This window comes from Schistocerca americana, chromosome 4 (genome assembly GCF_021461395.2).
Source record: "Schistocerca americana isolate TAMUIC-IGC-003095 chromosome 4, iqSchAmer2.1, whole genome shotgun sequence".
NCBI lineage: Eukaryota > Metazoa > Arthropoda > Insecta > Orthoptera > Acrididae > Schistocerca > Schistocerca americana.
Genome location: NC_060122.1, coordinates 767,440,661 through 767,465,857, shown reverse-complemented (window position 1 = coordinate 767,465,857; position 25,197 = coordinate 767,440,661). Strand labels below are relative to the sequence as shown.

The following is a 25,197-nucleotide window of genomic DNA, read 5'->3' as shown; positions in this document are numbered from 1 at the left end:
GGTTATGTAGCAAGAGTAAGTTGATAGAGGAGCAGGAGCGTAAGATCTGTGCCCTTCAGGTGCAGTTGAAAAACGCACAGGAGGATCTAGATAGGATGAGGAGGGAGAAGGGGGGTGGGGAATGGGAGCTGGCTGTTGGCAAGAGATCTGCTAGGAGAAGAAGATTTTCAGATAGTTTTACTATTGGTGTTTGCAATAGATATGACCAACTGTCAGAGTCTAGTGGAGAGGAATCTCTAATAGCTGTAGATGTAGGAAGTATGCAGCAGACAGCAGTTGCGGTGGCTAGGACAGTTGCAAAGTCGAAGAGAAAGAAGAAGGTTCTGCTGTTAGGTAGTTCTCATGGTAGAGGTGTAGGCCAGCAGTTGCAGGAAGTATTGGGGAGTGAGTACCAGGTCACCAGCATTGTGAAGCCTAATGCAGGATTGGCTCAGGTGACTGTTAACATAGGGGGGTTATGCAGGGATTTTACTAAAGAGGATCAGGTAGTGATTGTGGGTGGAGCTGGTAATAGTATTGATAGGGATGGGGAGTATGACATAGATGGTGACCTGGAAAAGATAGCCACTCAGACTGGCAACACGAATGTGCATTTCGTAGAACTGTTTCAGCGTCACGATCGGCCTCATCTTAATACAGCCGTCAGGCGTGATAACATGAGACTTGGGGGTGCGCTGATGACAGAAAGCATGAGTCACATTTCAGTGGTGTCGGTGGAGTCTATCAGCAGGACGGGTTTCACTAGACATGGCCTGCACCTCAACAGGTATGGGAAGGGGAGGTTGGTAAAGCTTATAGGTGACAGCATATGCAGTAGTTGGTGTTAGACCTGCACCTTTTTTAGACTGAAGACAGCTGATAGGTATTCCTGCTTAAGGGAAGTCTCTCTTACAAAAGAACCACTTTTGACAAAGCTTAGGTATCCGAGTAATCATGGAATTAGTAAATTTCATCAAAATATACAAGGTATTAGAGATAAAGTTAGTGAACTGCTTATAGATGTTGACTCTGAAATTATTGGTATATCTGAACATTTCTTAAATAAGGAGATAATTCGGAGGCTTCCTTTACCATGATACAGGTTGGCTGGCAGCTTTTCTAGGAGCTCTTTGCGGTGTGGGGGAGTAGGCATGTATGTGAAAAACGGCATCCCATTTGAGTCAATTGATGTTTCAAAGTACTGCACTGAAAAGGTGTTTGAATGTTGTGCAGGTGTGGTTAAATTTAATGGAGCTAAACTTCTAACTGTTGTTATTTATAGATCCCCAGACTCCGACTTCACAACATTTTTGCTAAAGCTAGAGGAGGTTCTTGGTTCACTTTATAGGAAATACAAAAAGTTAGTTATATGTGGTGACTTCAACATTAATTGTATAAGTGATTGTGCAAGGAAAAGGATGCTGGTAGATCTCCTTAATTCATATAATCTTATGCAAACTGTATTCTTTCCAACGAGAGTGCATGGGAACAGTAGAACAACCATACACAACATTTTTGTTTATTCCTCATTACTAGAAGGGCATTCTGTTAGCAAAAAGGTGAATGGCCTTTCAGATCATGATGCACAAATTTTAACTCTAAAAGATTTTTGTGCTGCAGGACATGTTCAAAAATAGTTATCAACTGTTTAGGAGAGCTGATCCAGTTGCTGTAGAGACCTTTGTAAAGCTTATCAAGGAACAAGAGTGGCAAGATGTTTATAGCGCTGATACAGTAGATGATAAATATAATGCTTTTCTCAAGACTTTTCTCGTCCTCTTTGAAAGTTGCTTTCCGTTAGAACGTTCAAAACAGGTTACTATCACAAACAGGCAGCCTGGGTGGCTGACTAGAGTGATAAGAATATCCTGTAGAACAAAGTGGCAATTAAATCAAAACGTTAGAAACAGGCAAAATCTAATTGCAGCAGCCCATTACAAACAGTATTGTAAGGTGCTTAAAAATGTTATCAGGAAGGCAAAAAGTATGTGGTATGCAGATAGAATAGCTAAGTCTCAGGATAAAACTAAAACCATATGGTCAGTCGTAAAGGAAGTGGCTGGTCTGCAGAGACAGGTCGAGGATATAGAATCAGTGCGTAGTGGGAATGTCCGTGTTACTGATAAGTCGCATATATGTACAGTATTTAATAATCACTTTCTGAATATATCAGGTGAACTAAATAGAAACCTAGTCCCAACAGGGGATCATATTGTGCTCGTAGAAAAAAGTTATCCGAGACTGTTACCTGAAATGCTCCTCCGTGATACTGACAAGAGGGAGATTGCGTTAATAATTAAATCACTAAAGAGCAAGAACTCTCATGGATATGACGGGGTATCTAGCAGAATACTGAAGTATTGTTCTATGTATGTTAGCCCAGTACTTACCCATATCTGTAACTTTTCCTTTAGGGGTGGTCGGTTTCCTGACCGATTAAGGTACTCGGTGGTGAAGCCACTTTATAAAAAGGCAGACAGGAATAATGTTGACAATTACAGACCTATTTATATGCCATCGGTGTTTGCTAAAGTTATCGAGAAGGTTGTATATACAAGGTTACTGGAGCATTTAAATTCACATAATTTGCTGTCAAATGTACAGTTTGGTTTTAGAAATGGTTTAACAACTGAAAATGCTATATTCTCTTTTCTCTGTGAGGTTTTGGACAGATTAAATAAAAGGTTGCGAACGCTAGGTGTTTTCTTTGATTTAACGAAGGCTTTTGACTGTGTTGACCACAAAATATCACTGCAGAAGTTGGACCATTATGGAGTAAGGGGAGTAGCTTACAATTGGTTCGTCTCTTACTTTAAGAACAGAAAGCAGAAGGTAATTCTCCACAATATTGAGAGTGGTAGTGATGTTCAGTCGCAATGGGGCGCTGTTAAGTGGGGCGTTCCCCAAGGGTCGGTGCTGGGGCCACTGCTGTTTGTTATTTATGTAAATGATATGCCTTGTAGTATTACAGATGATTAAAAAATATTTCTGTTTGCTGATGACACCAGCTTGGTAGTGAAGAATCTTGTGTGTAATATTGAAACAGTATCAAATATTGTAGTTCATGAAATAAGTTTGTGGCTTGTGGAAAATAATTTGATGCTAAATCACAGTAAGACTCAGTTTTTACAGTTTCTAACTCACAATTCAACAAGAACCGAATTTTGCTCACACAGAATGGGCATATTATAAGCGAGACGGAACAGTTCAAGTTCCTAGGCGTTCGGATTGGTAGTAAGCTGTTGTGGAAAGCCCACGTCCAGGATCTTGTTCAGAAACTAAATGCTGCTTTATTTACCATTGGAACAGTATCTGAAATAAGTGACAGCTCAACACGAAAAGTAGTCTACTTCGCATATTTTCACACACTTATGTCGTATGGTATTATTTTTTGGGGTAATTCTTCTGATTCAAAAAGGGTATTTTTGGCTCAAAAACGGGCTGTTCGAGCTATATGTGGTGCAAGTTCGAGAACCTCTTGTCGACCCCTATTCAATAGTCTGGGAATTCTGACATTGCCCTCACAGTATATATTTTCTTTAATGTCGTTTGCTGTTAGCAATATTAGCCTATTCTCAAGAGTTAGCAGCTTTCACTCAGTTAATACTAGGCAGAAATCAAATCCGCATGTGGAATGCACTTCCTTTTGTGCAGAAAGGAGTGCAGTATTCTGCTGCATCCATTTTCAATAAGCTACCACAAGAACTCAAAAATCTTAGCAGTAGCCCAAACTCTTTTAAGTCTAAACTGAAGAGTTTCCTCATAGCTCACTCCTTCTATTCTGTCGAGGAGCTCCTGGAAGAGCTAAAAAATTAAGCAAATTCCAGTGTTACATTGTTGATTTTCTTTATTTAAACTTAAGACTTATCGCCTGAATATGTTTTTTATATTTCATTTTATCTGTTTCTACTACCGTGTTATAATTCCATGTATTGACTCGTTCCATAACCAAGGAGACTTCTCCTTAATTTGGTCCCACGGAACAATAAATAAATAAATAAATAAACAGTCGAATACTGATGGTCCCGTGCGCACTGAAATTGTAATTGACGATATCGTTGGATCAACATGTGAACTCGTAGGGGTGGTCTTCTGTGGAGCTACATGTTCAACAATGTCCCATGAACGATGTGCTTCGAGACACTTGTGCGTGCACCAGCCTTGTGCTCTTTCGGCAGAGATGCCACGGATCACCATCTATCCTGCTTTAGAGGGCGGACAGGCCTCCGAACCCCACGTTCTGTGAAGAGTCGTGGAGTTCAACCATTTAGCACCAAGTGGCAGCTTCACTGTCCTTCTGCCTCTTTCCATAGACGCTTACGACGGTAGAAGGTGAATAGTCGACCAGCTTCGCCGTTTTCGAAACACTCGTTCACAGACTGTGCATAATAATAATCTACCATTTGTCAAAGTCGCTTATCTCAGTGGATTTCCCCATTTGCAGCCCATATCTTCGCTAGGGTGATCCCCCGTCCGTGTCTGCTTCGCTTACGAACTTTTGTTACCGCGTGACGTGTCTGCAACGCCACTAGGCGGCATTCAGCCTCGCCGTGGGAAACGGTCATAATGTTTTGGCTTATTAGTGTACGTCCTGCTGATTAAGTAGTTGCAAATGTTCTTATGGGATCCAAACTTAATTTCAGTAATGAGGAAATTGATCAATGGTCTATAATAAATCATATCAGATGCCAAAGAACATCCGATGCGCGAAGTATGTATGTCTGTGGCGAACCATACCTGATGTCACTCAGGTAGCGTAATAAATTTATTTTCTTTGGGGCTTTATTCCCTTTATAAAGAGGGTGTCTGTAATTAGTGCAATTTGAAGCGGGACTTCTGCGTCCACACTACTAGTGAAGGCTTTTGCGTTCCTCAGTTATTCACAGATACCAGAGGAATGGAGAATATTTGTTTGTTTTAGTGTTACTCCCACGAAATAACTGGAAGAAAATTGCCATCTGTCAAGTGGTTTCCTATTACGGTCTGCGAAAGTGTAAATTAACTATTCGTCGTAGTGTCACACTAGCTAAGTGGGAAGTGATGATTTATTGTTAAAAAGCACGAGAAAGCCGAGGAACTGTACACCGAACGTATAAGCTTATATCAACAATGCAGACAACTATAAAAACATGCGCGATGATCGTCGGACGTTCACAAGCGAAAAGAAACAGATTTCAGTGAAAAACTCGATGAGATTGTTATCATAGCACATGCTGATGTTCTAAATATCATTACTGCTGGAGACGATAAACAGGTTTTGACCAACCGGTGATGTATGAATGGAATAGGTTTCCAGTTACTTGAGAAAGAGAGAAGACCATTAACGATCATAGACAGCTGAGAAAAGACGAGAGCAAAGAGAATATGAAAGCCCGAAGGAACATTCCATCGTAATCCTGAACAAAAGAGGCACTTCATTATCGTATTTATACGCCATCACCGGGCAAGTGACCTTCAGTTAAAATGTCTCCCATGTACGAGAATATTCGTAATGAATATACGAATGCAGGTTCTAGACACATGGTTGACGACACATGGAAATTTGGATTTGGCCGTAGTGCGTGCTCAGATGGCCTAAAAGTGATGCGACCGCCTGCTATAAACGGGAAATTCTGTACAAATTTTCATTGTTTTCATTCCAGTATACAGCTGATGGTTGCCCATACTCGTAACTGCGAATACATTTCATGCATGTCATAATGGCTGTAGTCGCCGCGGTACCTGTACCTTCGGCCAAGTATGCATGTCCGAAGGAACTTGTGCGTCGTAATTCTGAATAAAGCGAGTACTGCAATATCGTAATCACTACGTGTTATACATTAAAGCCTGCTGTCGCGTTTTTCTGTCTGCATGTGAAGGCTAATCTCGGGCGCTGCTGTAGGGATTTTGATATTGTTTTAACCAACACACATATCGAAGATGTAGGTTTGTGTATATAATCTATTACCGCTACGCCAGACATGTCGTCCGGCCGTGGTTACTTAAGCCACCCGTGCAAAGCCAGTACCAGTCGCCAGTATGATATAATGTAATGCACACTTCATGGTACGAAGCAGTGAATGGTCAGCGTGACGGACTGCCGTCCTAAGGGGCCCGGGTTCGATTCCCGGCTGGGTCGGGGATTTTCTCTGATCAGGGACTGGGTGTTGCGTTGTCATCATCATCATCATTTCATCCCCATCCGGCGCGCAGGTCGCCCAGTGTGGCGTCGAATGTAATAAGACCTGCACCAAGGCGGCTGGACCTGCCCCGTAAGGGGCCTCCCGGCCAATGACGCAAACGCTCATTTCCATTTTCCATGATACTAAGCACAAGTGGAAAGCTACCGAACATCGTCACGTATTTTCTTACACGTCTTTATTTATCGACGTCCAGGCAACTGGCTTCGTTTGCATGACCTTCACATCGTATTTGCGATGTCAGGCTTAACTAATTGCATTCAAAGGAGCAAACCGATAGTGTAAGTTAGTGACTTCAATTAGAAAAGAGCAGCTAAAGTTTTTCGCAATTCGCTTGCCTATTACGCGGGATGAACTGGCTGCCATCCCACCGTATGAACCCGTCCGCCATTTGACTTTGTATCATTTGTGTTCCCGACGAGTGTTTAAATCTCAGAATATGTCTATTCAAAGTTTCGGAAACAGCAAGTATCTTCCGCAGTAACGCTTTAGACGTCTGTGTCGCATCGTGCCAGTCTGGTCTGATTAGCGGCAATTACAGCAGGGCTGTTAGGAGCTCTGCTCCCGTTAACTGGCAGCAACGTCACTGCTGAGTGTGTGCGATGTAGGATGACATCTACGCAAGTGGCGGTAAGGGTTCGTTCGTTGGGTCGTTCGTGCAGTGTATTACCAACAAAATTCGTTCCTTCCTTCTTTCTTGTAGTGTAACACCGACAAAATAATCTTCCTTGAAGAAATACGGCAACCAGGCTCTTTTTGTACAGCTTTGTTCATGTCAAGACGTATTTCTCGCTGTCACTAGTGCATCAGTGAACGTAAAAGTGTTTGTGGTACGCATACGAAGGTGAGAAAGAGCCACAAGTTACAGAAAGGAGATAGCCTCAGCGGTGAAAACGCATAGGATGAAAATGTTGTACAGACGAAACTATAAATGTGTTCTGCCAGTTGTAGAAGGACGAAACCCCTTTTTTGGCAAAAATAAAGCTAAACAAAAAGCGCTCAGGCTCTGGAATTCTTCTAGTAATTCAGTCGACATGGAAAAATTAACGCTGTCAAAATTCTTTTTCTTTGGTAATAATCAAAAGGAAGTAAAAGTGTGCGGTAGATCACTTTAGTTCCTCAGATGCTTTGTGATCAAGGGACCGTTTAGACATAGAAGTTTATTCACTGATTTTTTCATTGCTGTTGCCATGTCGTACAGTTTGGATCTCTATAGTTGCAGAGCCATCCTGGGAGAAATTCTTGAACTATGGCAAAGGCTTTGGGCTACTTTCAATAGTGCTAGAATGGTGTGATCATTATTCTTGAACATCAGACACTTACAACCGCGCCGGCCGTGGTGGCCGAGCGGTTATAGGCGCTTCAGCCGGAACCGCGCTGCTGCTACGGTCGCAGGTTCGAATCCTGCCTCGGGCATGGATGTGTGTGATGTCCTTAGGTTAGTTAGGTGTAAGTAGTTCTAAGTTCTAGGGGACTGATGACCTAAGATGTTAAGTCCCATAGTGCTCAGAGCCATTTGAACCATTTGAACTTACAACCGCTCTAAGTATGTTATCTCACCCGGCATAAGCCATATACCTTGTGTACCTGCACAGGACAGGAAAAAGTAAACCTGCAGTACGCGCCCGTGGAGCTGATTCATGAACACATGGACATGTCCCCTTTTCGAATGTCCTACCCTCTCACAAGCTGCGACGGAGGAGAGGCATCGGAAGTGAAAGCGAGACATAATTTACTTGATACTCGTACGTGCGTTCCGAGTTCGTAGCGCCCGTACCGTTGGCCAGACTGTTTACTTCGCAGGTATGCTTCTGGCAGTGGCCTCTTTGGTTTGGTCGGCCATCGTGGAGTTGAGACTGGAGTCTGCAGAGGGAGCTGATGGAAAGCCAGTTTGTGATCAACACGGAAGGGACATTGCGGAGTGCTGGCGGCACGGCCGCGTGTTTGAGGGTGCATTAGGCCTTGGCTGAGCGTTGCGGGCAACGGTGCGCCCGGGCGGTGGTGGTGACTCTGGAATGGCTAATGGCTGTTGCAACGCCTCACCGGAGCTGCACGTTGCACGGCGCAACTGGGTTTCGAAGTGGCAGTGTGTGTCGTCTCACGGAACTGCTTGCAGCATTGAGCCTGGCGAGCTGCTCTGGTGGCCACTACACTTCGCGGTGAGCTGCTCCATTTGACTGTTCCTGTTTGGAAGTTGTTCTTCAATTTTCGCCATTAGTGGTTACTGTCAGAGATCCCCTATCCGCAGTGTACTGTGTTCCTACACCACGGCGGCGTAGTTGTTAATTGATTTGGTTAGGTTGTGACGGTCTTCTCAGCTCCCTCCAGCGTGTCACATTCTACCGAACTTCCAGCTTGCTTGGTATTGTAATTTGCAACTTCTGTCACCGACATGATGGGGGATCTTCAAGGTAAAGTGCTCGCCGTTTCTGAGTGGGTCAGTGTAATCTTAGTGTATTTTGAGTTCTGAAAAACTGTTATCTGCCTTTAAGGACTGCTCTGTGCAACCACATTATTTTCAATTGTATACATTCGTTTAAAGGTGTAAGTCTCCCTTGAAAGCTGTTTAAGCTTGCCAAGTTGTTCTTAAATTCACATTTAGAGGTGCCGCAAGATGTTTTTTATTCTATTTTAATCCACTCTTTAAAGATGGTTGAGAGCAATTTTTATCCTGATTTTGGATAGCATTTTTGCACACCTTTTAAAGGAGGGTCAGTGTAAACTATACTCTTTGTAATCATTAGTTTAAGTGAAACCTTAATGTTCCTCTTGTGCTCGTGTTTTTGGTTGTGTTAGAGTTAAGTATAAATCTCGATCAGTTGCTACCAACTAACTCGCTAATTAGCAGAACAGCCTGTATGAATTCTTGTTTAGCCTGTTCGGATTGAGACAACGTACTTTTGTAACATCGCTGATATTACTCCACTCGTAGTCCGCAGCGCGTGGTCGTGCGGTAGCGTTCTCGCTTCCCGCGCCCGGGTTCCCGGGTTCGATTCCCGGCGGGGTCAGGGATTTTCTCTGCCTCGTGATGACTGGGTGTTGTGTGATGTCCTTAGGTTAGTTAGGTTTAAGTAGTTCTAAGTTCTAGGGGACTGATGACCATAGATGTTAAGTCCCATAGTGCTCAGAGCCATTTGAACCCATTTGAACTCCACTCGTAGCCCGGCGCCGAGGTCAATTAAGGGGACCGACACATGATCAACATGTCATATGTTGTTCTTAGTATGGCGAGGAAGTTACCATCCATCTAAATTTCGAGTGAAGTTATGAATGTATGTGCATGTAATTTTCAAGTATCTGTATTTTTCCCAGTTTTATTGTACTGAAAATTATTAGTTAAATTCTTTTTTAATCATGCTCTGTTTAAACACTGGATTGGAATCTATTTTGCTTAATTGTTTCCAGTAAATTCTGCTTCAACTAAATCTGTGTTTAAACATTGGATTTGAGCTGTTTGCTATTTATATTGCTGAGTCTGCTTGTAAAATTAAATTTTGCTTCATTGTTTCAAGTTAAATCTTTGCTTTGGCTAAAGTATCTCTAAACTTTTGTTCTGGATCCCGCTTGTACTACTCAGTCAGATGACTGAGCTTGTCTGTTAAACTGTATGTTGCTTAATTGTTCTATGGATGCTGCAGTGTATTGTGTACCGGCAAATAAAAAGAAAAAAAAATGTATTTTCGCTATATCCTCGACTTGGATCTGGTTCCACTCCAGTAGCCCGTGTCCCGCTATACTACCATATCACAACTTAATAATTGATCCTGAGCATGTGCAGTTATAAATAAACTCGCAAATTAAGTCCTCATCTTCCCGTCCAGTTAGAATAAAGGGCACAGAGAAACTAGAATCAATGTAACATAAACGACTCAGTGAACCTTTGGGATGTATAAGGTTGATGAATGGACCTGGACCGAGAAGTCTGTCGGGAATTGAATTAATACCGAAATAGATATAAAAGTGTCACTGTGGTACAGGGAAAGAGTCTTTGGTAGAACGCCCTGGGTTCTTCGTACAATCCCAGGCAATGCCTTTACTTTGTATAAAATCATTAGCAATGGCGGTCGAAGACTTCTGGTATGAGGAACCACCATCGTGCTGCCAACGATCTTGTCAAGAATGTGGAAGAGCGTAGAGAGGTTCGGGGTGCACTCTTGCCCTTGGGGAGGGAAGCTGTCCCTAAAAGCTGGAAGAATGAGCAATGCTCGATGACCTGAGGATACAATAGGTAATGGAAACCAATGCATTAAAGACACATAGTTTGTATCTATAGGGCACGGGGCTTGTAAATGAAAAAAGAAATGTCGTGATGATCTCTCCATTGGCAAAAGATGGAGTACTCCCCCGTTCGGATCTCCGGGAAGGGACTGTCAGAGGGACGAGGAGGCCATGAGAAATAGAATGAATAACTAACGAAAGAGTAACGTTCTACGAGTCGGAGTGTGGAATGTCAAAAGTTTTACTGTGATAAGCAACGTACAAAATCTGAAAAGGGAATGCAAAAGCTCAGTCTAGATGTAGTGGGGATCGATGAAGTGAAACGGGAAGAAGATAAGTAATTCTAGTCAGAGAAATGTAATGTCGCATCAACAGCAGCAAAAGTGATGTAACGGGAGTAGGATTAATCTTGAATTGGAAGGCAAGGCAGAGAGTGAGTTACGTTGAACGTTTCAATGATGGGATTGTTCTTATCAGAATCGACAGCAAACCTGCGTGAACAATACTAGTTCAAGTATACATGCCGATGTCCAAGCAAAAGATGAAGAGATACAGAAATTTTGTGGGGATATGGGAAACGGGAGATGAAAATCTAATGTTCATGGAAGTTGGAACGCTGTTGTAGGAGAGGGAATAGAAGGAGTTACGGGAGACTATGGACTCAGAAGCTGAAATGTGGCAGACGACAGAATCGAGTTCTTAGAATTAATTTTATCCAGTACAGGTAACAGTGAATAGTCTTGGAAGGCGTTTGCATTGGCGTAAATACCTTTGATACAGTGTATTCGTGCTGCTACGACAGTCACTTGTTAGCTTTGAAGATCAGCAGTCGCCTATTAGCCCGCTAGTGTGGTGCATCTCCAGGTAGGAACTGCGACGTAAATCCTATACGGGACGAGCGAACTTTGACTGCCTCCGTTTAATCTGAATGTTGTGCGGTATATTGTGCTTTCGAAAGCGTCTTGATCACAGCACTTACATTAATCCATTACTGTGACGACTGCCCGTGTCGACGTTCACATAGGACAAATGCTTTCTCTTGTGATTTCACGATCAGCGCATTCAACGGAGTCCGTTGTGGATTTTGGAGAGGTTATTGTCTTCATCAAACATTTAAGCTGTGCTGTTGTGATTATAAATTACCTGGCCTTTCAGATAACGGAGAATCAGGTTTCTTTTCACGGTATATTTTGTAGTCATATTTGTTGTGGAAACGTTGGATTCACGTTTTCAATTGTTTTAGTATACGTGATATTGATCCAATTCTAATGTAGTTATCTTGGGTTTCAAGGGGACGTATCTCAATTGATGCTGGACTATCTTGTCAGACAATGCTACAGAAATTAATAATAGTATTTCATATGTTTCTTTTCTCTGTCATATCCGGTGGGGGAGGAAACCCTGTGGTCTGTTGAATTGTGTTTCTCCATGGAGTATATTATTCTATGTGTGGACTTTGATTATTATACTGCATCAGAGCACAGCTGGAATTTATACGACTTTACTATACTCCTCAGTGACCATTTTTCAACGAATCTTACTACTTGTTCCATACCTTCACATGTGTTCATTCAAGAACTAAGTTCTCGAAACGAATCGCATTCATTTTAACTGTGTTTAAAGCTGTGTTGAAGTAGCCTGAACTGAGCCACGCTCTCAATTATATAAGACAAGAATTTTCAGCCATATAGGCATATATACACTCCTGGAAATGGAAAAAAGAACACATTGACACCGGTGTGTCAGACCCACCATACTTGCTCCGGACACTGCGAGAGGGCTGTACAAGCAATGATCACACGCACGGCACAGCGGACACACCAGGAACCGCGGTGTTGGCCGTCGAATGGCGCTAGCTGCGCAGCATTTGTGCACCGCCGCCGTCAGTGTCAGCCAGTTTGCCGTGGCATACGGAGCTCCATCGCAGTCTTTAACACTGGTAGCATGCCGCGACAGCGTGGACGTGAACCGTATGTGCAGTTGACGGACTTTGAGCGAGGGCGTATAGTGGGCATGCGGGAGGCCGGGTGGACGTACCGCCGAATTGCTCAACACGTGGGGCGTGAGGTCTCCACAGTACATCGATGTTGTCGCCAGTGGTCGGCGGAAGGTGCACGTGCCCGTCGACCTGGGACCGGACCGCAGCGACGCACGGATGCACGCCAAGACCGTAGGATCCTACGCAGTGCCGTAGGGGACCGCACCGCCACTTCCCAGCAAATTAGGGACACTGTTGCTCCTGGGGTATCGGCGAGGACCATTCGCAACCGTCTCCATGAAGCTGGGCTACGGTCCCGCACACCGTTAGGCCGTCTTCCGCTCACGCCCCAACATCGTGCAGCCCGCCTCCAGTGGTGTTGCGACAGGCGTGAATGGAGGGACGAATGGAGACGTGTCGTCTTCAGCGATGAGAGTCGCTTCTGCCTTGGTGCCAATGATAGTCGTATGAGTGTTTGGCGCCGTGCAGGTGAGCGCCACAATCAGGACTGCATACGACCGGGGCACACAGGGCCAACACCCGGCATCATGGTGTGGGGAGCGATCTCCTACACTGGCCGTACACCACTGGTGATCGTCGAGGGGACACTGAATAGTGCACGGTACATCCAAACCGTCATCAAACCCATCGTTCTACCATTCCTAGACCGGCAAGGGAACTTGCTGTTCCAACAGGAAAATGCACGTCCGCATGTATCCCGTGCCAGCCAACGTGCTCTAGAAGGTGTAAGTCAACTACCCTGGCCAGCAAGTTCTCCGGATCTGTCCCCCATTGAGCATGTTTGGGACTGGATGAAGCGTCGTCTCACGCGGTCTGCACGTCCAGCACGAACGCTGGTCCAACTGAGGCGCCAGGTGGAAATGGCATGGCAAGCCGTTCCACAGGACTACATCCAGCATCTCTACGATCGTCTCCATGGGAGAATAGCAGCCTGCATTGCTGCGAAAGGTGGATATACACTGTACTAGTGCCGACATTGTGCATGCTCTGTTGCCTGTGTCTATGTGCCTGTGGTTCTGTCAGTGTGATCATGTGATATATCTGACCCCAGGAATGTGTCAATAAAGTTTCCCCTTCCTGGGACAATGAATTCACGGTGTTCTTATTTCAATTTCCAGGAGTGTATGTTGCTAGGGAACTCCGAGACACGTGCATATGTAGACGGAGTCATCGAGATAATTTCTGCTACCGCACAAACTAAGGGTTTTGTTTTCCGGATTATTGGGTAGTAAAAGGGTATTCTACCCGGTGGTTATAATTAAACTTTCCCTATTTAACACGTTGTAACTCGGAAACTAACTACCGTACGAGTACCAAACTTGGTAGCATTAATGTCTGGAGTATGGGCTGCATAATTTCCATGCGTCACAGCACCACCGTCCAGCTCCAACTATGGCTAGCAGATTCCATGTTTCGTCATCGTGATCCATAGTCTCACACACCTGGCCAGTCGCAGTGCACTTCTTGAAGTGTCAACATGAGCTTGGACAAAAGGAGCAGGGCATTATTGGTGAAGCTCTGTTATCGAAACAACAGTAATGCTGCAGCTGCACTTCGAGAATATCGCCGACTGAAAGGATTACGGAAGGGCCCTCTTTCTCCACCTGCTGTGCGGAGCATGAAAAAGAAGTTCGAATCAACTGGAGAACTGGGCGTCGCTCCGGAAGGAGGCTAACGACCGGTTGCACCACAGGTAGTTGATGAAATCGCTGTTGCTGTGGCAGACGACGATGCGCGCAATTCCCGATCTTCAGGCAGTGCGCGTTCTGTGTCACGATAGTTGAACATCCTGTGGTCCACTGTACGGAAGGTGCTTCAGATCATTCTCAAATGGTACCCGTACAACGTCCACATCGTACAGCAGCTTGCACCACAGAAAGCACAACGACGTGTTGACTTCGCTCTCCGCTTTCTCGCAAGGATTGAAGTAGACGAGGGTTGGCCCTGGACTGTCCTATGGACAGACGGAGGTCATTTTTGTCTGACGGGTAAGATGAACACACACAATTGCCGAGGGTGGGGATCTTCACCTCCAATCGCTGCGCATGAAGTTCCTCTGTATGGTGAACGTGTCACCGTATGCTGTGGCTTTACGGCTACGTTCATCATTGGCCCATTCTTTTTTTAACAGGTTGGCGCTTAAGGCCCAAAGACGTGCAGTGTGACTGCGTTACTGCGATATGCTTCGTCAGTATGTCATAACCCCCCCTACAGGAAAGAAACGCATTGAGCTGAACAGTTTTCATGCAAGATGGGGCCCCGTTGCATATACCTCGTGAAATTCACCTGCTTCTCCGAAACACTTTAGGAAGCCATAGAATTATCAGCCGATCTTTACCAAATATTTGGCCGGCACGGTCACCTGATCTCACTGCCTGTGATTTCTGGTTTTGGGGCTACCTGAAAGTCAGGGTTTACGAGGGGGACATTCACGTATGTGCTGATTTGAAGCGCAGCAAGGTAGCCAGCAAATCTACGGACATGGTTCGTTGTGCTGTGGAGTATGCAATCCTGCGCTTTCAGACTCTTCTGGACACTGATGGGCGCCATATTGAGCCACGTTTGTAGCAGTAATGATACCCGTACATAATGGTATGATGTACCGTAGCAGAACATTAAAAGTGCTTCATTTGAATTGATTCTGCATTATTTTTCTTTCCCATGTCATTGACACTAATGCTCCCAAGTTTGGTCTTCGTACGGTAATTAGTTTCCGTGTTATAACGCGTTAAATAGGGAAAGTTTAATTATAACCCCCCCTGTATGTATGGTATTGTTTGGCCGTGAGTCCCTTTCTGGGGAGTTCGGTTGCCTGGTGCAAGTGTCTGTGACACCAGTCTCGCGAGTTGTAGGTCGATAATGATGAAATGATGATGAGAACAATACAGACACGCACACACACACACACACACACACACAAACACATACACACACACACACACAGTCCCAAGCGGAGAAAATCACCTACCTAGCTGGGAATCGGACCTGGGGTCCCGTGTTCGAGAGTCAGCGGGGCTAACCACAACACCACGAGGTGCTGACTGTTGAGTGGGGAATGGCATGTATGACAAAATCATTTGTGTTTCACATATTGTACCTATGAGACACGATATCCTTCGATATCTATACATACACAGTCTGTACATGCATGAGGTGTACAATGACGATTCTAATTTCAGTTTTGCCTTTGTGAAACATGGTTACCCCCTTTCTTCTGTTATGTGTATGACAGTCCTTCCCACTCTGAAACTTAAGTAATCACAATCAGATTGCGTTTAATTGCGTGTCGGTCAGATTTAATATAAAAGGGTAACATTTGATGGTCTAAAATCAGGGTCGTAATTTCATGTAAATTCGCAGGCTAAAGTTCAGTGATGGAGGAGAGGCTTTCAAAATGGCTTACCCTTCCAACATTCTTCTCCGTTAACTTTCTGATTAATTGTAAGTACTTTTGTCCTGCTTAACTGGATTTTTTGATTATTTTATGCACAATTCTTTTCGTAGTATTTTCAGTGGGTGTTCTGGTAGTATAATTTTTCTTGATGTTTTTCAGAAGTAACCTTGATTGTTTGTGAAAATTCTATAACATGCAAGTTTCAATTTTTCTATAATTTGCTTCTGGAAACTTGTGAGATTAATACATACAGTAACGAACATCACTGGGTACTGGACTAGTTACTTTCTGCAGAGGTGACAGTTCATAGGTGCTCATTTATGAGTTGATCACTGGATGCACTTGGTCAGCCGGCAGGGGTGGCCAAGCGGTTCTAGGCGCTACAGTCTGGAACCGCGCGACCGCTGCGGTCGCAGGTTCGAACCCTGCCTCGGCCATGGATGTGTGTGATGTCCTCAGGTTAGTTAGGTTTAAGTAGTTCTAAGTTCTAGGGGACTGATGACCTCAGTAGTGAAGTCCCATAGTGCTCAGAGTCATTTGAACCAACTTGACCAGAAATTACATGAGGTCGGTTATGACTCTAATATGTGACACGCTTTCATGTGTTGCAGTTCTGAGATCGCTGATAATTCAGTTAAACTGAGAAATTTTGATACCCAGAGCTGCGTGGTAGACTGAGTTTGTCACATTAAAAAAGTATGGTTTTTGATAACGTAAATTTTTTTTGAACAGGGGGAGACATTATTTGTGAGTGCATTTAGTGAAACCTTTGAGAGATGTCAACATGCTAACATGCCTGTAACTCTCTCATGTGCAATACGGTGTTGATTTTTTGATACTGCAGAAATTAATAGCTACATGCCGTGTGTTAATGAGTTGCTGAGGAGATGCAACTGTTGTGCCCGGCAATGGATGTAGTGTGGAAATTGTGGTTTTTATCTTCAGTAATAACTGTAGTACATGTGAGTACTGTGAGCCATTACAAATTCATTATCTAGGTACTGAATTAGTTCAGCAGAGCTTAACTTTGACATTGAGCCTATAGGTCTGTATAGACTGGTTTTGTGTACTGCCACATTGATTATCGTATTGTGACGCTTTTCTACGGTCAGTTGATGTTTTGTGAAGAGATCAGATGAAATGGAGAGACTGGTATATTTGATCAGTACTTGCTAACACTGAATATATTGAGAACAAAAGCTTTCATCTGTGTTTACAAATTTGTTTGGATGTATTTCGTTACAGGCGTGGTTTGTTGTCACAGATTCAGTTGTTGCTTCTAGCTTGAAAGTGTTATGAGTTTAGTTTCGTCGTTCGGTGAATTATTCAAGTAAAGTATTACATATTCTGTGAATGAAATGGTGTGTGTAGTTGAGAATTGCATCTGTACTGTTTGTTTGAGAACACTCGTGAAATATTTCGTGAACAATTCGCAAATCCAGGATTGCTGCCAAAGTAGTATAAAAGCCAAAATTATAAAAACATAAAATAATAATAACCAAAATCAAACAACAAGTGAAAATATAATTCAGAAGTTGATAAAAATGACGTCTCTAACTCTAAGAGTAACCTTAAATTTTCAGTTCTAATTCGAGAACGGGTTGCAAACCTTTTGGGGACAATTACTGCTATCCCGAAAATGTCATGCAGGTGGCTTTAGCAATAGAGAGGTTTTAAAGGTAAATCTTGTCATTCTGTGCATCAGTACTTTCACTTGAAACCTAACCACGTTTCAAATGTTCGAGCATTAAGTGCAGCTGACATAGAGAACTCGGTTAAGCATTGAGAGTAGCTGTTTAAAAAGGTTGTGGATGGCGAAGATGACTGGAAACTGTATTTTATGAGTAATGAAGCATGGTTTCACGTTTCTGACCATACGAACAGCCTGACTAATCTCTACTGCCGTACCAAAAGCCGTCAGATTCTTCATCAAATTGTTCTTCACAATTAAAAAAAAAAATATTCGATTTGTTATACGATTATCGGCCGGATGTTATTTGAAACTGCAACCAGTACAGACGTTTATTTCGAGCTCTGTTCGCAGTTAAACGATTTGGAAAGGCAGTACTACTTTTTACAGCAGGATGGAGCTATGTACCATACGCCTCGTTAACCAGTCTCATATCCACGGAGCTTTCACAGAAGAACGCGCAATAACCAAGTTCTGTGGCCGCCTCGTACGTCGGTCATGCTTGCTTGTGATTGTACCTATAGCGATAGTTAAAAGGAAAAGTATACAGAAGTAATTCTAAAAATATACTCCAAATGAAGGAAAACGTAAGCCGAAGTGTTGGGACAACCAGTGCTACAGTTTCGCATAAGGTTAGTTTGAATGTGATTTCACAAGCACAGAAAATACATTTGGTCCTGGGTCACCGATTTCAAAAAATGTTTTATGATTCTAAATAAAATTGTTTTTTCAGCGACTAAATTATGTACTGTAGGATGCAGTGCAGCTTGTGTCTTTGACATACTTGCACTTTGATTTGGATCTACTTGCCTGTTTGATGCTATCTGCAATGAAAACGAAGTACACACAGCAGAATCCTAACTGTGTGATGCACAGGAACACGTCCACGATCCACCTGAAACGAACAAGAGCAACTAAATGAAAAGCTTTTCCTGGGCTCGGTGAAAGCGACTGGCCCGTTGCCCCTTACCGTACTGACTACCCACATAACGTATTAGCGCCGCGGACAGCCGGTTAAGGCGTAGTGAGAAACCAGCTGTGGTCACATTATGCATGTGTATTGTGATATGATTCTCACCAATTTACCACTCTGTTCATTAAATATCGGTAGCAATCATCTCATCGACACTAGATTGGCTGTTCCTGACAGAAAACTTGTTATCTCTTTGAACTAAATATTAATGTATTACAATATGGTCCAGGTGTAAAATTACATATCCTTTCGACTACTACATAGTACGGCTTCAAATTTCCTATTTCTTTGAATAATGACAATTTTGCGAATATTCTCCAACTTTTATGGGCAACAGCTGATATGAGCAATCCAATTTGTTTTAAATCAAAGCACTGCGCTTCTTGCAGCCAGACACTTTTTAGAAACAGTCTATTGTTGCAAAAGAACTATTTGTCTAAACTGGAGGTCAAAATACCTCGATTCACACAACTAGTTTCCCACATGAAACCCTAATTTAATTAATATGAATGAATTAAAATATCAATATGGCAACATTCATTGCTTTTCAGTCACGACGACTAGTCAAAATCTGATTTCAGAGCCAGAATCCACCGATCGAATGCTATCCTTTGCTATCCATGATTGAAACATACCACTAGATATGTATTTTGATAGTACTGTAATTTTTTTCAGATTTTAGGAATAACTTATCCTGGCGTCCAGCGAGTTCAGCCTATACCTTACAAATATGAGCTACGTGCTTAAACCGGTACGCAATGAGACACTTCCATTTTCATTATCATCCGCTTAACCATTCAGTAAATTCACTTTCAGCCTAAATTCTCGTTACTCAGAACGTCAGCTGAATTAAAAATCACGCCAACATTAAGACATAGCTTTAACAGTGACGTCATGACCCACTGATTAGGAAGAAGGTAGGTAATCTGAAATGAGGAGTGTGTCAGGCTAGGTACACTGTTTACGTGTGTGTGTCCGTCACTAAGTTACGTGAGACTAGTCATGTGTTGGCAGATTCTGGCAAAGACGTGAGATATTAAGGAATAAGTATGATATCCACAAAAGTCATGGTTTTCGATTTATGTGTTACGTTAAGGCTCAGATTACATGCTAATAAGTAGCTCCACGGTATTGAGTGGTTTTTGACTGATGTCGATTTGAAATGCTGAGCTATAAAACGATATTCAAAATAATTGTAGAGGAGAAGCAACTGACATGTGACAAAATTCTCTATTTCTCATAACGCCACCAGAGACGATATTTTTCTCTCGAAAGTGTTGTGTTTAATCATTTGATAACTTTATCAAACTTGTTAATATATCATTAATTTCTTTTTAAAAGACATATTAATATAATGCTTGTCGCAATTTAATCAGAATCGTTAATAGTTTTCCATATGTAGTGCCCCACGGGTAACAGATATTTGTCGAAAATCACATTGTACCATCATCAGCCGCTATGAGAAACCTGTATTGTTAGTACTTGTTACGGTTATTACAAATAACGTTATGCAGTGGAAGTTTTTCGGTCAAATACTTCAGAATGTCGTTGAACGTCATGTATACAGCCACACAAACATTTTGGTCGAAAACCTTCCAGTGCTTCATTATGATTTCACATAATCTAAACTTGCAGCAATAACAAAAAAAGTTTTCTAATTGCTGATGGTGGTATAATATAATTTTCATTAACTACTAGCAGTGAGCAGCACATTACAATTTATTTCTCACAGGGGAAGAAGCACGGTTAATTAGACATTGAGTTTTCTGTTGTTGTGAATGCAATTTCTGATTTCAACGATACTGACTCCGCATAATTTACATTGATTAAATTTTGTTCCGAGTGATAATGTCAGTAGAGTAGCAACATTGATTATTTCCTTCTCTATCTGGAAGATTGAACAATATGTAATGGCGGTACACGTCATCAAGCGAAAGACTGAACAACCAAGGAGACTGCCCTTCTAGTAAACAAATTATCCCTCGAGAAAGAACGATTGTATAACTGCTGAAGAAACACTACGTTCTTTCCCTGTTACGAATAGGAAATACATGAGTCTGCTAAAGGCAGACAATACTTACAGAGCGTCAGCATATTACAACAGAGAAAATTATGTGATATCCGTTAGTAGGCAATGGGCTACAAGTATCCAGTAGGGAGAATTTTGTTCCGACCCAGGGATCACAGTATGAAGAAGACTGGGTATAAAAGTTTAATTTTAACTGAATTTATACTTTACTGAAAAATGAATGACTATTGGAGTCTTCTTTGTCTGATATATCCATTCTGTTTAAGGATTTCGCTAATCATTCCAAGCAAAATTAGAGTGTGAACTATATAGTGCGTGCGTGCGTGCGCGTGTTTGTGTGTGTAAAGAAAAATCTGAAAACAAGATAGAAAGTAAGTTGTTAACCATCAGCGCCGTAGGTTGGCGTCTCCCCAAGCGTTTGTACGTATGGAAGTGACCTTCACTCGAATGGCAGGATGATAATGCATAGCGAAAAAGACTGATAACTGGATGTATGGCTCAAAGGAAATTTAGTGTATGAAGATTTAAAAAGATTTCACTAAACTATAAGACTCGCCATGAACCGTTTAAAATATTTTACTGAGAGAAAGGCGGGCACTACGGAACAGCCACGAAAGTTACTAGCAAATAATTGAGTAGCGGGATGGAGAATCACAGAGGAACAAAGTGAAGTCACGCCCAGAGTGAATTTTCTAAAATTCCAGGGAAGAGGCACTCCTACTGTGGATCGCGTTGCTGCTATGCCTGACTTGACGCAGTTCCAACTTGCAACGATACGTCGCCAGGCAACAGCTGCATTCCTGTGGAGCACAGCATAGACACCGTGCAACAGGTCAAGCTACCGACTGCGACCTAGTAATGAAATGCACCAAAGTATTCCAGTAAAAGCTGCCTCCTAATGATCTATTTGCCTCAAAGTAACATTGAGTTAGTCGCACATCTGGCCTATTGTTGGTTTACCTTTTGAACGTTATTATCTGATGTTAATGATTTTGAAATTAACTCAGCAATGGCCCAGAACAGCATACAATTCATGGAAATAAATGTACATTCCTGCAGCTGGCTCATCTATTAGTTGGTATCTGATGTTACAGAGCCAATGATGTTGTCGCTGCAAATGCCGTCTGCAGGCAGTCGTCACAGAACTCTACCCTTCGCGGCAATAGAATATCGCTGTAAAGTCTTTATCACATATACAAATCTCGTAATAATCTGTATTTAGCATACGATGTAGTTGTTTATAGTATGACTAACACCCAAACCCCCAGATGTCAGACACTCAGATCGGTACCAAACGATGTGTGTCGATAGAATGTGAACCAATACACCGATTTAGCTCGTGCTGTGTGCTCTCGTCCAGTAGAAGATGCGTTAACGCTAATTAAAGGTAACGCCAGAACTACAGAGTGTACGGAAGTGGTATCTGTCACCTCTACAAATGTGTGTCTTCTGGTAGGTGAGTCGGTAGAGCGCTAGAGCGTCGTGCGAAAGGTTCCGAGTTCCAAAACCTACAGATGGCGAATGTTTTTTTTTTTCAGAAAAATAAACAATTTATGTGTGAAATTGTTATATGGGAGAACACTTTTCTGACATGTAACAGGAAGTTTCGGTGTTTGTAGCGATGTCCTTTGGGCAATCTGCTTTCGATTCGTTAGGCGAAAGTAGCTAACCTATAGAGTACATTTGTATGGATAGGTGTGGTATTCTGTCGGACATAATGCGACTGTTGCGACAGAACAGAAACCACTGGTCATGAAGCATTTGTAGTTTCACAGAATAAACATAAACATTCGGAACAGTAGTGTGGTTTTATCTATACAAATATGCGTTACAGGTTTGCTACTTCCAACTAAGGACGCGAAAGCAGACTGTCAAAAGAACATTGCTACAAACTCCGCAACGTCCTTTTACATGCCAGAAAAATGTTCTCCCATATAACAGTTCCACGTGTAAACTGTTTAAAAAAATCACTACCAATATGTTTCTAACTCGGTAAGTGAACGCATGTGTGACGATCTGACACTTTACCAACTCACCAACCAGAGACCTTCATTTTCGCATCTCCTGTACTCCGTAGGTGTGGTGTTACTTATTATTTATCAGTTACATGTGTTCTCGTGAACGACAGCACATAGCACGAACTGAATCGGTGTTCTGGTTGCTACACTGTCGACACACGACGTTTGGTATTGATCTGCGTGACATCTGGATGTTTGGGTGTAAATATGTTAAAAATTTGTTCTCTTTTTATTATGTTAATTTTTTTTCAAATATTTAAAGCTGCTGAAGTCACTGAAATACTTTTTTCCGTTGATTACTAAAATACTTTAATCAGGAAGGATATAGCGGAAGTTTGGTATTTCATTGCTTTTGATATGTATAAGCTTCGGAAAATGACTATTTTCATTTGAAGTTTTGTCTTTATTTAACTCGTAAGTAAGAAGTCTGAAGATTTAAGTCTGTTACCTCCTAACAAAATGATTAACAATTCTGAAAATTAGGTACGGTATAGATCTTAACAATGTCTGTAAGCATGTCAAAAACCTGTTCTGACTTGTAATTACGACAAAGTTGTGAGTTTTTTTTTCTTGAGACAGGCAAAATTTTGGTCGCCCAGAAAAGTCTCCCGCTTGACAGCTAGCAAGCAGAATGCGAAACGTTACGTATGTACACTACTGGCCTTTAAAATTGCTACACCAAGAAGAAATGCAGATGAGAAACGGGCATTCATTGGACAAATATATTATACTAGAACTGACATGTGATTACATTTTCACGCAATTTGGGTGCATAGATGCTGAGAAATCAGTACCCAGAACAACCACCTCTGGCCGTAATAACGGCCTTCATACGCCTGGGCATTGAGTCAAACAGAGCTTGGATGCCGTGTACAGGTACAGCTGCCCATGCAGCTTCAACACGATACCACAGTTCATCAGGAGTAGTGACTGCCGTATTGTGACGAGCCAGTTGCTCGGCCACCATTGACCAGTCGTTTTTAATTGGTGAGATCTGGAGAACGTGCTAGTCAGGGCAGCAGTCGAACATTTTCTGTGTTTAGAAATGCCCGTTCAGGACCTGCAACATGCGGTCGTGCATTATCCTGCTGAAATGTAGGGTTTCGCAGGGATCGAATGAAGGGTAGAGCCACGGGTCCTAACACAACTGAAATGTAACGTCCACTGTTCAAAGTGCCGTCAATGCGAACAAGAGGTGACCGAGACGTGTAAACAATGGCACCCCATACCATCACGCCGGGTGATACGCCAGTATGGCCATGAAGAATACACGCTTCCAATGTGCGTTCACCGCGATGTCGCCGAACACAGATGCGACGATCATGATGCTGTAAACAGAACCTGGATTCATCCGAAAAAATGACGTTTTGCCATTCGTGCATCCAGGTTCGTCGTTGAGTACACCATCGCAGGCGCTCCTGTCTGTGATGCAGCGGCAAGAGTAACCGCAGCCATGATCTCCGAGCTGATAGTCCATGCTGCTGCAAACGTCGTCGAACTGTTCGTGCAGATGGTTGTTGTCTTGCAAACGTCCCCATCTGTTGACTCAGGGATCGAAACGTGGCTACACGATCCGTTCCAGCCAAGCGGATAAGATGCCTGTCATCTCTACTGCTAGTGATACGAGGCCGTTGGGATCCAGCACGGCGTTCCGTATTACCCTCCTGAACCCACCGATTGCATATTCTGCTAACAGTCATTGGATCTCGACCTACGCGAGCAGCAATGTCACGATACAATAAACCGCAATCGCGATAGGCTACAATCCGACCCTTATCAAAGTCGGAAACGTGATGGTTCGCATTTCTCCTCCTTACATGAGGAATCACAACAACGTTCACCAGGCAACGCCGGTCAACTGCTGTTTGTGTATGAAAAATTGGTTGGAAACTTTCCTCATGTCAGCACGTTGTAGGTGTCGCCAGCGGTGCCAATCTAGAGTGAATGCTCTGAAAAGCTAATCATTTGCATATCACAGCATCTTCTTCCTGTCGGTTAAATTTCGCGTTTGTAGCACGTCATCTTCGTGGTGTAGCAAATTGTAATAGCCAGTAGTGTATTTACACTTGTCACTGTTGTTCAGGAAGAAATGAATAAAATTCCCAAACAAGCCACACATGACCTGTGTTTACCCAGTCAGAGACGAAAGGAAGTTGTTTCGAATACCAAGGGTTTTCCTACAACGTATTAGACACGGCAGTTTGTTGTGTTATGTCGGTGGCTGGTCGGAACGTGTCGGTATACTGACAGCCACGGTCCAAGTATAGCTCGCGGCCAGCACGGCGCCTGCTCGGCGGAGACAATGGCCAGCAGCGGTGTACTGCGCAACCCGGCGCGTTCCGCCAGACGACGATCTGGGTCGGTCACAATCAGCTGGTTCCCCTTCAGGCGGCGCGGTCGCTCCCGTGAGAGGGGGCCAAGATATCCTACGCTGTACCGGTCTAATGGCTTGTTTGAAATCGAGAAACCTGCCGAGATGAAAATATTCTGCATTCAACATTTTGAAAAGAAAAAGCACAACATGAGAAATGTAGTCAAAGAGCCGGTTGATGTGTTTCTGTGTTTAGGGCAACTGAAGACTACGTACAAGATGACCTAGACAAAATTTCTAGTCGGTGTGATAAATGGCACCTGGACCTTAATATAGGAAAATGTAAGTAATTGCGGGTGAATAGGAAAAACAAACCCGTAATGTTGGGATACAGCATTAGTAGTGTC

At 43.0% G+C, this 25,197-nt stretch overlaps 1 protein-coding gene across 1 annotated transcript in view; it reads right to left on the bottom strand.

The window, feature by feature from the left end:
- The window catches only part of LOC124612976 (proton-coupled amino acid transporter 1), a 267,593-nt gene that overhangs the window by 37,763 nt on the left and 204,633 nt on the right, over window positions 1-25,197 (bottom strand). The window contains exon 6 of the mRNA XM_047141504.1: window positions 18,270-18,354. Coding sequence (XP_046997460.1) covers window positions 18,270-18,354 — 85 coding nt within the window. The remainder of the gene's footprint in view (window positions 1-18,269; window positions 18,355-25,197) is intronic.